A 15,884-nucleotide genomic window follows, 5' to 3' on the forward strand; every position below is an offset into this window, starting at 1 on the left:
ACATGAAACGGCGCCTGACAGCAACTTCCCAGTTGTTTAAATACTTGACAGGAAAGACATGGGGGATGTCAGTAGACGCAATGCTGAAACTCTACAGAGCTCTCTTTCTCGTGTTTTAAGATATAGTCTACCTGTACTGAACAACACTTGCAAGACAAATATTCGTGTTCTGCAGGCAGAACAAGCTCAAGCACTCAGAGTTTGCCTTGGTTTACCCAGATGCACGTCAACAGAGGCAACTATTGCGATTTCTCGGGACCATCCGATGCAAACTCACATTACGGTGGAAGCCCTGAGAACGCACATCAGACATTTTGCACGTGCCCCCTATCACCACCTTGCAACACTACCTTCGGACCGGCGCCAAGCATCGTTCTCTAAAACTATCATCAAGTACAACGACAAACTTCCCTCGGGCTTCACCGCTGCATCTAAACCATCGATACCCCCTTGGTGTCTTATTAGCCCCACAGTACATCTCAGTGTACCAGGAATCAAGACAAAATCTGAGCTGTCGTCACCTGTGCTGAAACAACTGTCTCTGCTTCTTCTACACGAGAGGTATGCGGACAGTGTACATATTTATACTGATGGTTCCACAAACCTCCAGTGTTCGTCCGGTGCTGTGGTTGTCCCAGCAAGAGCTATTACCATTAGCTTCAGGACTGACCACCCAACGGCATCGACATCTGCGGAACTAGCTGCTCTTCATGCGGCACTTCGTTTCGTCAATCGGGAGTCACCTCGACAATGGTCAATCTTCAGTGACTCAAAGGCAGCCCTACAATCTGTGCTATCAGCTCTGCGTCGCGGGCCATACGAACAGCTCGTATTCGATATTAGATACTTACTCCATACATCACAGGAGAAAGGACACCACGTGACGTTTCAGTGGCTTCCCAGTCACTGCGGCGTCATAGGGAATGAAAACGCCGATAATGCCGCTCGGGCAGCTCTTGACGACACACAGGAAGAGGCCATACCGCTCTCACGGTCCGACGCAGCCAGCAGACTTCGAGTGCTTGCACAGGAGATCACGCTCTCTCTATGGTGCACACCAAGCAGCCAGACCAACCGGAGCAATCGTCACTACCACCTGCCCTCTTTGATGCATCTCTGTATGCCAACTGGACTCCGCCGAAAAGAGGCCACTATGCTTTATCGCTTATGGCTAGGGGTGGCATTCACGAAATCTTATTCATTCCTCATTGGAATGGCCGACAACCCTTTTTGAAATGCCTGTCTTTGCGAGGAGACGCTAGAACATATTCTATGCGACTGTCCTGAATATGATGTTCCGAGACAGTCCCTGGCGTCCGTTCTAGCACACCTGGACAATCGACCACTGTCAATTGAAACCATTCTCGCGTGTCGTCGACAGAAGACATCGCAGCTGAAAGCAACGAAGGGACTGCTTAGGTTTTTAAAGGAAACGGGCTTGGACAAGCGGCTATGACAGTGATGTCACGTACCACGCAAGAGTGACGGACTGCGACTGACGATGTGTGTGCTGTGTACGTTATGTGCTCTCTCTCTCTCTCTCCTCCCCATCTTTCATTCCCCCTCACCCCGCTCCCATGTGTAGGGTAGCAAACCGGTTGTCCTGAACTGGTTAACCTCCCTGCCTTTCCTTCTCCACTCTTTCCTTCCTTCCTTCCAATATGTTGGAAACGGCACAACGATAATATGAAATAATACCTGGTAGCAAAACATAGATATTTGCGCATATGAGTCACGTTCTTCTACCCTGAGACTAGTAAACATTAGCGGCCGAGTGCCTAAAACAACGGCGACTATCAATCAGATATATATATATATATATATATATATATATATATATATTACGTGTTGTTATTGTTGATTATGTTTTTAACTGCATCATAATTACAGTCTGCGAGTTCCATACAGCATTATTAGAGAGAACTATGCTCGCATAAGCGATCGTTTATAGGTCATACAAAAAAAAATTTCTTTGTCGAAAACGCGAGTGCCATCGCTGACAGCGTCGGTAACTGAGCGTGGCGGTTGTTCAGGCTATTGGATCGAATGCACCATCACTTGTTTCCCGTATGAAGTAAAAATAAGCAGCACATCTTTAGAATGAGAAATGTGTTGGCGTAACAGTATGTACCTACAGACTCACCCATCTACGTAACGAATGCGACTAGCAGCACGTCACCTTTAGGAACGGTGACGTACTCGACGCCTCCGATAGGCCTAATCATCGATGAACAGGATCAACATCGGCTCAAACTTCATGTGCACTGCTTGGGAGAGCTGAAGTTCGGGCATTTAAACTTACAAAGCATGTTTCGACTAATTTAGTGCACGATTACCTTTATATACAAGTGAAGGCGCTGCGGTAATCTCGTTGTAGGTTCAGTGGCGGATTGCGTAGGGATCACTAGAACGATGGTTATTTTGTCGGTGCCGTTGACACAAAAGTCCCTCACACAACGAAAACTCGCGCTCGTCAGTTGCGCCGTTGTTAGTCTTGTATGATTCATGATAAAATGGTCTCCGCGACACACTGTGCTGTATAGTCAGACAATCGTTGGCGTCGGCGTCTTTTAAGGTTCGTACTGACCCAGTGTTAACACGCCTTGAACGAGCAGGTGAGGTCAGGCACGCGCCGCCACCACGAGCAAGAGAGGGCCGACGCTACAGGAAGACTTCGTTAGCAATTTAATGTTTTTGAAGTGTCGCCCCAGTGTAATACAGGGGTGTTTAGATAAATTTACTAGTCATAAATTAAACACGGGTACTACGTGATTCACGGTGCAGTCCGGACGAAGCTCTGTCCGCTTTTGTTTTAAACGTGCAGTTGCAGTCGCACGCTACGAACGTTTTCGTCACCTCACTGACGTAGAGCTACAGGTGGAGTTGCAACGCGATACACGGCACGAGTGTTTGCAGCAGATCGCGTCCCTGAGCGTCTTTCTTTTTTATTGCGATAGCAATTATATGGACACTTCTACCGGATTTCTGCCGTCGGCGTCGGCGTCGCCATCGCCGTGAGGTTCCGTATAGATTTCAAGGGCAATAAAATCATCGCCGCGCGCCGTATGCGCGAGCGAAAGCGCGCGGGCGACGCGCGCTATCACGAAGGGCGAATCCCCCCCCCCCCCCCCCCCCCGCACACGCGCGCTATCACGGAGAGCGAACGCTCGGCGGAAAGCAAACGTGACCGTCGCGCGAAAGACCGTGGGGGTATGGGAGGGAGGGAGGGAGGCAGGGCGGCACTGTGCTCTGGCACCAAAGGCGTATCTTGCCACTCAATCTCCCACGCGAAAGCAACAAAGCGGGAAGAGGGGGGGGGGGAGGGGGGCAGCTTATCCTCTGCCAACAACTTCTCCTTGGCGCTTTGCCCGGTGATGCCGGTCGTCCGCACTGTCTCTTATCTCCACACGGCTCTGACCTTTGTATGCGCTGTGCATTCGCCGCTCAGTTTCCGTTGAAGCGATAGACCGCGCGAACCTGCGCTTGCTGCCAGCGTTTTGACAGTCGTTAGTTGCGGCCATTCAGTGTGATCTATTCATGTTTGCTTGTGTGCGCTGACACCACGATTGTTAATTCAGTCAGTAAGCCAATGTGTCCAAGTTTATGCCGCCGATAAAACTACTATCCCTACTCCGAAGAGCTCTCTACTAATTTGCTATCGCAATCGATGCTTCGCCTTTCGGGCGAAACTGCGACATTTCTTTTAATGCGAAGCATTTCTTGGCGAACATTTGCTACTTTGACAGTATCTATCTATCTATCTATCTATCTATCTATCTATCTATCTATCTATCTATCTATCTATCTATCTATCTATCTATCTATCTGTCTGTCTAGCCGCCTACGTCTTTGTGCTCTCTTGATCGTTTGGTTAACTTGGTATGTACCAAAATTGACATACTATGACAAGAGTACATGACGAACATAAATGATATGTCTTGAGATGAATATCATGATATGCGTGTCATGTAAGTCATGAAACACTCGCCTATGTTTTGGTGCTCTCATGGTCGTTTCGTTAACTTGGTAGGTACCAAAATTGGCATAGTATGACAGGAGTGTATGATGAACATAAGTGATAGGCCATGACATAACTGTCATGACATGTGTGTCATGTAGGTCATGACAATAAGCCAGCGAAAAAGATTAACATTCAAAAACCACTGAAATGGGTTCGGACGTGGGTACTCAGAGAAAGAAACACTAAAGGATGCTGGTAGAAGTCATAGCCATGAGCATGACTCAGCAAAAATGACAATGACTCAGCGAAAAAAAGATTAACATTCAATAACCAATGGAATGGGTTCGGAAGTGGGCACTAATTGACGGAAATACTAAAGAATGATGGAAGAAGTCATAGTCATGAGCATGACTCAGCAAAAATGACAATGACTCAGCGAAAAAAGATTAACACTCAGAAACCAATGGAATGGGTTCGGAAGTGGGCATTAAGTGAAGGAAACAGTAAAGGATGGTGGTAGAAGTCGTAGTCATGAGTATGGCTCAGCAAAAATGAGAATGACCTAGCGAAAGAGATTGACACTTAAAAAAACAAAGGCATGAGTTGTGATGTGGTACTAAGTGAAGTAAAAGTTAAAGGTTGATGGTTGAATGCATAGTCATGAGCATGACTAAGGCTTTCGCCTTAAGGTCTCTTAGTTGTAGCTAAAGGGACTCCTGAGCACTCATGACATGAATGGCATGACATACGTGTCATGTAGGTTATGAAAGAGCCGCCTACGTGTTGGTACTCTCATGGTCGGTTCGTTAACTTGGTAGGCTCCCCACACACTGAGGGGAGCCTACCATTCTAAAGGGCGTGGGATCTGCCGGCTTTTTTATGCACTGAAACAACATTTCATTGCTTGTATAGAGGTGCTTGTATAATTAGACTTAAGTGTTAGTTAAGAAAAATCACCGCATATCCACGACGTGAATGATGATGATGAGTGGGCGAAGCACCGGGCGATCATTCGGCTAAACCAGAGCTACGGACGAGAGAGAAAGAATGCGCGTGTCGGGAACGAACGCTCTTGTGCACCGCAGCGCCCCTAGCTACGGACGAGAGAGAGAGAGAGAGCGTCGGGAATGAACGCGCTTGTGCACCGCAGCGGCCATAGCTACGGATGAGAGAGAGAGAGCGCGTCGGGAACGAACGCCCTTGTGCACCGCAGCGCCCCTAGCTACGGACGTGAGAGAGAGAGAGCGCGTCAGGAACGAGAGAGAAAGGGAAACGAACGCCCTTGTGCACCGCAGCGCCCCTAGCTATAAGGACGAGAGAGAGAGCGCGCGTCGGGAACGAGAGAGAAAGAGAAAGAGCACAGCTGCGCCTCTAGCAGGAGCGGCGAGTACTAGCGTGGCTACGACGGCGCGACGAGGGACAAGGGTCGACCCTAAGGAGCTTCGCCCCTAAAACACCGCTGGCTATTTGTGAAAATAAATCCGGAACCCCCAGTGCGGCTTTTCCTATATCTTACTGTGTAGTTTAAGGACGATAACTAACACACTTTGATAGATAACCATAGATCGTGCGGAGGCCGGCCAGTTGTTCATGGGCAAAGTTTTTTGCGGCATCGAGTACTTTTACTTAGATGGTAAGAAATCGCTTTATATGTTCATCTATACAGTATATTAAGGAAACATTAGTCAGTCCCGTGGGGTAGGGCACGGGGAACCATTGATGACGTATAATGAGATCACCAAGCACTATTATCTGTCAAGACGGGTATTCCCCCTCCCGCACCCTGCCTTATGGAGGGCGCGGGCGGTGACCCTTCGACTTTTACAAGCTCGTGCGTATCCTAACCTTGCGGTTCTTCACGCTATATACCCTGAAAGGTACGCCAGTGCGGACTGCCCTGCCTGTGGACTAACGGCAACCTTGAACCATGTGTTGTGGGAGTGTGAAGCCATCGACTCCGCCTTCAGCGAGGATAGGTGGGCTGCGCTTTTGGGCAGCCCCGAACGCAACGACCAAACCCTGGCCGTCCAGAGTGTCCGCAATCGGGCCGTCAAGCTCGGCTTGGCGGTCCCTACGTGGGACTAGCCGTGTGGCGCGGGGTCTCCCCTGCTTCTTCTCTGGACCTCAATAAAGTTATTTCACTCACTCGCTCGTGTTGACTTCGAAGATTCTGTTTAAGTGAACGGTGAAGATATAACTTCAACTAAATGTATGGGTGTAAGGGGGAGAGAAGAAAATGGTGCCTAGCGCATGTCGCGTGTAGCCGCCATCATACTTAACCGGCACACGCATCAGGCGCAATTTAGTTTCTCGTGTAGATGGTGCTTGAGATTTCTAGTCTTGGAACTGCCCTATCGGAATTCTGCTGCTTTGCCCGGAAACCCAGCCCACGTCATCGTACGGCAGAGCCTTAGCGCGTCATGCCCTGAGCGATAAATTGACAACAGTGATAGTGCGGCGGCCATGACTGGTTCTGGTGCTGAACTGTCGTTTTTATTTAATCCTGCGTTGCATGCAATATCGATCAGCCCAAGGGATGCCGCGTAAGACATAAAAACTAGTAGTGGGTAAGCGCGGTAAAGAGCGCAAAGGCGATTACCCGAGTTTCAGGTCACGTAGGCTGTCAAATATGCGGGAGCATCTTCTCTCTGATGATGGTAACTTTCTTTTTATTCTGACAGAACTGACGTAGCCGGGTACTTAACCAATTTTGTTCACAGTTTGGGAACAGTGAACAGCAGGTGCCTATCATTCCATTTTTCTTTTAAGAACACGAGCGAAATTGAAAGAATTGCTAGTTTAAACCACGCACTAAAGAAACCCTTCATATAGAGTCATCAGTACGCAATTTCAATACGGAAAACATGCTACGCTATATCTGTACAAAGACCATAACGGTGTGACGAAGAAGACGCAATAAACAATGACGAGGGTGTGTGAAGTGTGCGACGCAAAACCCCACTACACTACCGCGTTTTCCATTTTCACTTTGAATTTCACTAAACCGCGAAGCATGGCTCTGTACAGCTGCTACAGCCGTCCGGTGCTCCGCTTATAGCGCGTCACCTCGAGTCGAGCTATCTGCTTCGCCAAGCGCCGCGAACCAGAAAAGGCAGGCATGCTCTCGTCCTAAAGCCCGCGGCGGTGTCACCGGGAAAATTCAACGCGTGAGAATTCTGCCAGCCGCGGTCTCGTGCTCCTCGCTCTGCATGAGCCTGGCACACATCGAAGAACATGGGTGCTCGAGCACATGTATGTATATAGGCGGCGAAAAAAAATAAAAACGAGAAAAAATCGCAGAATTGGGAAGAAAGAAATGTTAGCACGTTCACTCATATATGAAATACATTCTGATATTTCCTGCCAACCCCTCAGGAAATGCTTTTCTTAAATGTTTTCTCCGCTTTTCCGTGTGGCAGAACAGCGTCGCCCCATAGAGGTTGGGCTCTGCCTGCATTTTTATCAGTCTGTTATTCGTTTGCCCGTATCGCGTTTCGTTTGTGCCCTGCGAAGCCCTTTGAAAGGCAGGTTCTTCCGTAACGCTTGCAATGTGCCAGCTTGGGTACAGAATTTGTTAATGTTTTGTTCGCCGTGCTTTAGCTTTCCGGTGGTATATAATAGATTTTGTAAGCCTTTATTTTTATAGCACGATGTTGAACTAAACTTATCGCTGTCATCCGGTCTATGTTGACACTGCCATCAGTTCTATGTAGCTAACCGAAGATAGGCCGCGTAGTGGAGAGCGCGTCTTTCCAAGTCTATAGAGTTCCTCTATTACGATCCGGTAAGTTCCAATGTTTGCTCGCTTGTCATAGAGCCGTGTTTACCTTTATATATATATATATATATATATATATATATATATATATATATATATATATATATATATTATGGAGGCTCTCTGTGTGGTACAGCTACCGTTTTGTACGCTGCAGTCTGTCGAGTTTGACACCTTGGCGAGACTGTGTACTTGGGGCGGTAGATTGCTTGCATGCACGAAAGAAAATAAAAAATTCCCACAGCCGGAAGATTAGTTGCCAAAATTTCGCGCTTACACAGAGAACTTGACGAGTTTGATTGTTCGCAGAGAGCGTGCAGTAGTGGGATATGAGGCAGACAGAGAGATGCTGTTTTTATTGAAAGCTATAGGCATGCCAGTGCAGGTGTTAGGATGCATAGCTGCATCAGCTTAGCAAGAAATGTATGCAGCGTCATCGTGCTCAAGTTTTTCTTGCAAAATGCTGAAAAAAAAAGCTTTATTCCGATGTCACAAGTTGCTTAGATGATGCTGGGCCCTGTAGCAAATTTAATTTTACTTGGCTCTGCGTGTTGGTCGTGAAGAATAAACGCCAACTGAATGTTAATCCTGTCTTTGCTGTATTAACCTTGCGCTGCAGTGACATTGAAAATCAATAAGCTGTACACAATCACACTCTTTCGCCGTATTTTTTACTCACTTCAGTTCCTGTATATAAATAGTTATTTTATTTCGTGTTCCTATGTAAAACGTAGAGAGCTGTCTGTCAAAAAACCCTAAACATCCAGGTTGAATGCTCAGATTTCAAGAATATAAGGGGAAAATGCATGCGCATACGTAGGTTTTCTATACAACATGTGTGCTACGTATCCAACTCAAATCGATACCATTCCCATTTCCTGAAACTAGCAGCAGCACTTTTTAGTCGCAGAAAATGAAACGGGCCGGCGGCGCTATACCAAACCGAGAAAAATGGCTAAATGTTTTTAGCCTACAAGATATAGTGTTTTTCGTGTCTTAGGAACTTTGTTTTTACTTAAATTATGACCCCGGTTGTTCCTCATTTTTACGGTGAAGAACATCCTCCATTGGTGGGCGCATCGCACAAGAATTGTTGTTGAGGTTAAACGCATCTATTGAGCGCGACACCCTCATTAATCAAGTGTAAGTGTTTTAGGGATGTCAATTAACCGCTCATCTGTACGACAATCCAGGTTAAGCTTCCACACGTAAGATTCTGCCTGCATGGCGGGACTCTTCAACTCGGCGAAGCTTCTGCAGACTTATGGTCCGATAAACGGGAAACTCATAGAAGAAATAGGGAGAAATAGTGTAAGGCTCTAAAATGGTCATTGCTTGGATTTGTGCTCGGGTGAGATCCTGTTTGGGCCTACGAAGCAATGCTTTAGAATGGAACTTGAGGACGCGACGACAGAGACTTGCGCTGTGAAGGGGCCTAAATTAGCACACTTAATATCCATTTGCGAAGCAATCGTAATTAGCACGTAATCGTATTTGTGAAGCAATCGTAATTAGCACGTAATCGTATATGTGAAGCAACCGGCATGCGGCCATTTGTCAGAACGCGTGAGATAAAAGCGGCGGTACAGATGGCCTCCCAACAGTGATAACACTTTTTCTCTGACTAGTACATTTTTATCCTGATCACTCAACTAGACCTGATTAGAGCAGGGGACGTAGAAGCTTGAATTTAGGTCAAGTAAATAGGAGCTTTGGGGGTTGTCTTTTCGTCTTTCGCCCCTTGGGAGTTGCTATTCGATTCCCAAAATTTATCAAATCGCCCAGCTGTAGATTTTCTTTAGCATAAATACTGCCTTAAAAACAGCTGCATACCTCGGCACGGAAATATATTTACCCCTCTGCAATGCGTAGACTGCATCTTTACCTAACGCATTCTCTCCCCCCCCCCCCCCCCCCCCACACACACACACACGCACATTTTTTTCCCGTCCTCTTCGACTTCAAGCATACTGTAGTCCAGCTTAACACATTCGCAGTGCCTCAGAATATTTTAGTTTTGGAAACTTCACACTTGGAATTATTCGTGACGTACAAAGTTGTAATTTCGGACTAAGCGCAAAAAATGACTGAAAGCAACCGTGGCGGCCATTCAAGCAGGCAATTGTTTTTCCTGGAGTTATCGGCTTGCTTGCAGAGAATGTCATTTGAGCAGCAGTGAGAGCAGTTATAGTGTAATAGAACGCGAAACAATGTGAGGTAAGACCGGGACCGGGAAAAGCGTCTCTTCGTCTTACTTCACATTATTTTGCGTCCTGTCCTACCATATTAAATATGAACCAAATAAACCAGCAGCCAAAAAAAAGTGTGAAGCGAGGTTTACGGTTACGTGAAGGCTAATGCCCCCTCAGAAAAAGAATATTAACCATTACAAGGTGACTACATCTTTCTCTTTGATTTTCATTTTAATAAAAAAAATAAAGCAACACTGTACGCCAAAGCCACGACGCACGAATTTAGTTTGATTTGAGTTTTGATTTCTAAGCACACGATAAAACTAGTGCAGAATATACGGCATATATTAGGATGTGTTACGCAAATATTTAGCTCAAAGTATATTAAAACCTCGAGGAGTATTGTCACACTGTAGTGAACGGGAAGAACCCAAGGCTGCGAAAAACTATGAGTCAGCAATTTCGCTCTTAAGTGGGCGAAGTTGTGCCCATAAAGAGATGCAATACTTAAATCACAATAATAGTAGTGAGGACAGTTGGTTGTCCAACCTAACCCAGAGGTCAGCTCCATCCGTAATTACATTGAAAACGTTATATGCAACTTTTCACGCTTTTCTGAAAAAAACTCACAATGTTCATATTTTGAGAAAAGTGGCGGCCAAAAACGAAACTACGCAAGTAAACTTTGAAATTTTTGTGTAAATTAGGGGTTCAAGAGAATTGCTGTACCTTCGTTTTCGCCCCGTTTAGAGGGGTTGTATAAAACGCTTCAAAATTTTCTGCACTTTCTTGAGAGAACTAGATAAAGCATATAATTCATTCTTCACAGGAAATCTTGGCCACTCAATCGGTAACACGTAGAGAAAGTTTGAAGAGTGTAGCTTAGTTATGTGCTTTGAAAATAATTACTCCTCTTCACCCAAACTTCATGCGTTGACAAAGACACGTGGTTGCTTTAGCCCGGTTTCCTTGGTTAATTATGATAGGCGTGATGCTTATATTTCGTTAAACTAGGAAGCATGTTGGGAATGAATAATTCATATGCTTCCTAGTTTAATAGCCCTTGTAGAAAGTTACTCGTTCCAGAGTTGCAGAGTGTCATGCTCACGTTATCCGCAATGCTTCTCAGAATCATACAGCAATGACACAATACACCAATTTTAACCTCAAGGAAAATAGAGGGAAAATAAAGTGTAGTGCATGGCGAAAATTTTCGGTTTCTCTTTTTAATAGAAGCCCTACAAATAATTATTGAACGCTTGTTATGCAGCTTTTTGCACGCCTGATAACCAGGAATGTACTTTCTTTCTTCGATGTCCTTGATGAAGTTTACAAGCCACTCGTTTAAATTCAAAGAACTAAGGGGAAGGTTCTGGGCAACGTGTACACCAAATTCAAATTCTGTGGATAATTACGGCCTTTGCAATGAATTACCTATGCCTGTGCTCCGGAGCTTTCTCAGCATGTTTCATGAGCAGCGATAAATTTATTCAACTGCTCAGGTGTAATTACAAATTCCAGCAAGACCAATTTCAGCGAAATAGTGCGGAACGCTATTGCAAATTTGTGTGCAAAGTTAAGCGCACGTGTATGAATTACAGCCTTTGTAAAAAAATCCTTTAGCAAGTGCTTGAAACTGTCACACTGTCGGTTTCAGCTACGTTTACATAACTGTCGAGAGAACTCTGTTTTAGATAGAAAAAAAAAACGGTTATTTAAAAATGTGGGGCATATTTAGCGCAATGTGTCCCGGAAATTTCATGTTCGTGGTTTGAGTAGAACGTTACAAATAATCACTGAACCGTTAACTTTTTTTTTTTCATACTTCATGCCACGTTTTTTATAGGCTGAAGTTCTGATGGATGAGTGCAAGAATTGTGAAACAATAGACTGCGAATCCACATGAAATAATTAACCTGTAATTTGCCAATGTGAATACACAAAATAATCGCCTTCACGGCAGCGGAGAGCCTTACAGGTTGGCGAGGATAATTGTATGAAAAACACACAATTACAATGCTATTGACACACGCACAAGCCTAAATTGCGAAAATGTAGTAACCCTAAGAATGTCTACACGATATGCACAGTTTAATATTGCTCTCTGTATAGTCAAGTGACGCGCTGGGGAATTTATATTTTCGGTGGAATGAATGTTTTCTTTCTATTTTGAGCATTCGTAAATATTGTCAATTTTTTTTATTATTCCAGCCTGCTTTTTAGAATAGAAAACACATTTTCTCGCACAATGTGCTGATAACCAGCATGGTTGATCACTGTATGAAACCTTATGCCAAGAAAAAAGAAAGAACTTAAAATTTTTGTGCTGTTCATTGCCTCGGAGGCGAGTGAATAAAAAAAAATCCGCATCGGTGAAGCTTTATTCCCTCAGTAGATTCTTAAAAGAGAATAATGGGAACCAGTAATCATGCGAACGTCGGGTTGTCAACGTCACCGTATTCAGTCATTTAAGAGTCTTCCATCAGGGAAGAAAAACGTACGTATTTCTCTTTAAAAGAATGAGAGTGCATATCGGCTAACCTTCACAAGTTGTTTGTTCTGAAGAATTTTGCACCGTTTTATATATAACCAAATTCTATACCTCTAATATGTTTCACTACTGTTTTGATGCATGGGATTTCATCTGGTTCCTTGTGCACTTTTGCCTATTTTCCCTATCATTACGGTGGTGTTTAAAGGCGGCTCACTTTTGCCGGTGAAATCTCTGTTTAGTATGTTTTATAAGCGGCCTCTGACACTACTTTCACAGGGCAAAAGTCAATGTCTTTTGAGACACTTCTGTCTGTGTCCATAGACTTTGCTCTCGCTCTGTGCTTTCAGTCCGATGGTTCATGTGCAACGTAAAGTACCTCATTTGTAGCTTACTCGAATGAACAGCCTGCGTATATGCCACTATACATGGCGCTGACGATGTCCTTGCATATAACAAGTAGACGTAACCAGGCCCGAAAGTAGAGAAAAAAAAGTACACATGATCTGGGAGGGGCACGCCTCATTCAGCACTCTTGTTCGTTATCTTTGAGGATTGCTCTTTTCACGCTATTTCAGATTCGTCATTATTGAGAACGTGCAAACTTTAGCCTATTCTTCAATAAAAAAGAACTTTGACTTTGGGGTCTGCGAATATTCGAAACCATCGAATAGCGAACAGGAAACTGCGTCATTTGATTCGGTTATGGAAGCGAATAGTCACTATTTGTGAATACTAATATTTTTATAATAGTTTTCGAATATTTCAGATATGCCAACTTTGCTCAAATATAAAATTGCATCAAAAGTGCGATAAACTTTATCCCTGCGGTTATAGCAAGCGTAAAACGTGAGGCGTTACGTAGTGTAGAAGGAAACGTTACTCAGGGGACAAGATTCGACCAGCTAAACCACTATAATTTGTACTCTCCGAATAGACATGGGTATGTGAACTAACCATATATTTCTTCCGAAGACTCCATTTATGATTTTAATAAGCAAAGCTGTATAACGTGCACTGTATTGACATAAACTTACGAACGGTACTAATACTAGGACATGAACATTGTTTTAATATAGTTGTGAAAAGAGCTATCAATTGTTCGAAACTTATCTGAAGAGTATTCAATATTCTATGAGATTCAATTCGCTTCTGGCTTTATTTGATTTGTAATAAATTTGGTCTAATAATTATTATTCGCACACCCATACTTATCAGTGAAGTCGTGTTTTAATATCTTAGATAATAGTTTTGTCTGCACAGAAGCAATCCATAAATCCTTCGTCAAATACAAGCGACAATCAGGAAACTGCGATATCATGCCGCACATTTTGTTCTTATAGTAACACCAGCCAAGATCACAGTTATTTCGGCCAAAATTATTCGTAATTTTTTTTCGGCGATAAGCAAATTTTATTAGCGCCTATTGTGAAAGGGAGAAAACATAAAGGAATTACTGAATAACGTTTAGACTTTATGTAGCCCTATGTCGAGATGTCGGTGGGCGGCAAAACATATTAATAGCTGACACAGTCTCACAAAATTGAAAAATCTGTCCTGTCATTTGTCAAGCCAAGAGAAGTTTCACTATTAAGCACAAAATCGATCCCTTTAGGTAATCTGAAGCAACGAAAACGGCTTAATCATACATATAAGAAGCACGATTTTGAAACACTATGCTCCACAGTACCTGTTATGTTTGATAGAATTCTTCAATAAGGTATCGCGTCTTACTATTTTGTGATCTTTGTTTAATTTTATGATGTTTATGAGTTATACCAGAGAAACAGGAATTGAATGGGAGCCAGGAACGAAATGCCGTGATAATTTAGGACAGTTGTCGTAGGTCAAGAGATCTAATTGTTTCAAAGATAATTATAAAGAATAATCTGCAAGAGGCTTTTTTTATCAACATGCAAAATTATGTACGAAAACTATTTTCTCTTACCATTTCTTCTTATGATGTATTCAAGAGAGAGAGAGAGAAATCCGAAGTATGGGTTCAGGAGAGTTCCAATCGCAAGCAGATGATATCCCAATCTGAATTCTAATCGAGATACCTCCGGAACCAGAAAGTATTGCGATTTCTCTCAGGCAGTTCGTGAAAAAGTGTTACTGTTCACCTCCCAAAAGCCGGTGAATGTTTAGTATGCACACTTATCAGCCAGTTTCATCAATGCTTCAAATAGATGTTCTTGAAGCGTTGTCCTCATCGGAGTTATCGGAGAACAAATGCTAAGCGTTCACGTGGCACAGACTATTCCTGTTGCTCCGAGCAGTGGCCGCAGGCTCATCAGGATGCCTAAATAGCACTTCCCTACGTCCAAACTTGTGCAGTCTGCATCTTCTCTTGACGGTACAGTTCTTTAAAAAAATTCTCGTGTTTACGTTGAAGTGTTTAGTCACCTTCGCGCCCTTTCCGTGGAAAAGCAAGGTTGTGCCACTTCAAGAGTCAGGACTTTGTCCAAATGAAGGAATAACAACGACACGTCCTCAGGTCCGTCCTGGAAAGCCTCATGAGTTGTGGGCTGTTCACCAACCAGTCGACAACACTTCTTGCTCAAGAGTCGAAGAAAAAAAGAACAAAAACAAAAACAGCGCGCACGAATCGTCGGTACTTCACGGGCGGGAAATTAAGTGTCGTCGCACTGTCATCTCGATCTGAGCAGAGAAGCCAGGTCGTCACGTTATCTCATAAAACGACGACCAGGGACGAATTATCTACATGCCACTACGGGTTAGCAGCAGCAGCAGCAACGGGGCTCTACACTCGCTGAGGAGTCCGAACTACGGGCGCTCCTTTTGGGCGCCGCTCGAAGTCTGAGAGCGCTCGTCCGCCTGTGCCGAAAGCACACACGGCCCGCCTCCTCGCAGGCCCGGGTCCTGGCGGCGGCATTGGAGGAGAGAGGGCGCGGGCGTCGCAGTTCTCCCTTCTTCTCTCGGCCCTTGCTGAGTAGGAGCTGGCTCGATCGCTTGCGACGCCGTCTGCCGGAGTGGGTGTATCGAATGGCATCGGATTTTACCGCGCCCGCCCGTGCAAACGCATCGCTGTCCCGCCACCGCCGTTTACGCCTGTGGCTTCCGAAAGCGCGCTAATAAATTCCGAGCGGCGACGAGCCGCCTCGAGGCGCTCCGTTGAGAACGCTGCCCTCTTTGTGCCTCTCGTCGTCGGTTCGTTCAGCGGCAAGGAGGTGCAATGCGGGTAGTCACGCGGCACCACTGTAATTTTCGCTGCGTAAATAGCACTACAATTTTCTTTCTTTTTTTTTCAGATTCACACTATTTCTGCTAACTTGTACTTACTGCATGGTTCAGAATGTCGGTAACCATGGAAGGTTGAAGGCGATAATAAAAAAATATATATTAAGACAGGATGGTGACGGTGAGCAGAGGTTCTTACCGCCATATTAGAAACACTATTTATTACGCCTGAATTGTGAATCGTATCATTACTGGGTGGTT

At 44.7% G+C, this 15,884-nt stretch overlaps 1 protein-coding gene across 1 annotated transcript in view; it reads right to left on the minus strand.

Annotated features, from left to right (window-relative positions):
• The window catches only part of LOC119450210 (guanylate cyclase soluble subunit beta-1-like), an 89,877-nt gene extending 74,683 nt beyond the window's left edge, over window positions 1–15,194 (minus strand). Inside the window, exon 1 of the mRNA XM_037713596.2 lies at window positions 14,371–15,194. Within this exon, the coding sequence (XP_037569524.1) occupies window positions 14,371–14,373 (3 nt within the window). The 5' untranslated portion in view covers window positions 14,374–15,194. The remainder of the gene's footprint in view (window positions 1–14,370) is intronic.
• Between the last annotated feature and the right edge of the window lie 690 nt (window positions 15,195–15,884).

This window comes from Dermacentor silvarum, chromosome 4 (genome assembly GCF_013339745.2).
Source record: "Dermacentor silvarum isolate Dsil-2018 chromosome 4, BIME_Dsil_1.4, whole genome shotgun sequence".
NCBI classification, from domain to species: domain Eukaryota; kingdom Metazoa; phylum Arthropoda; class Arachnida; order Ixodida; family Ixodidae; genus Dermacentor; species Dermacentor silvarum.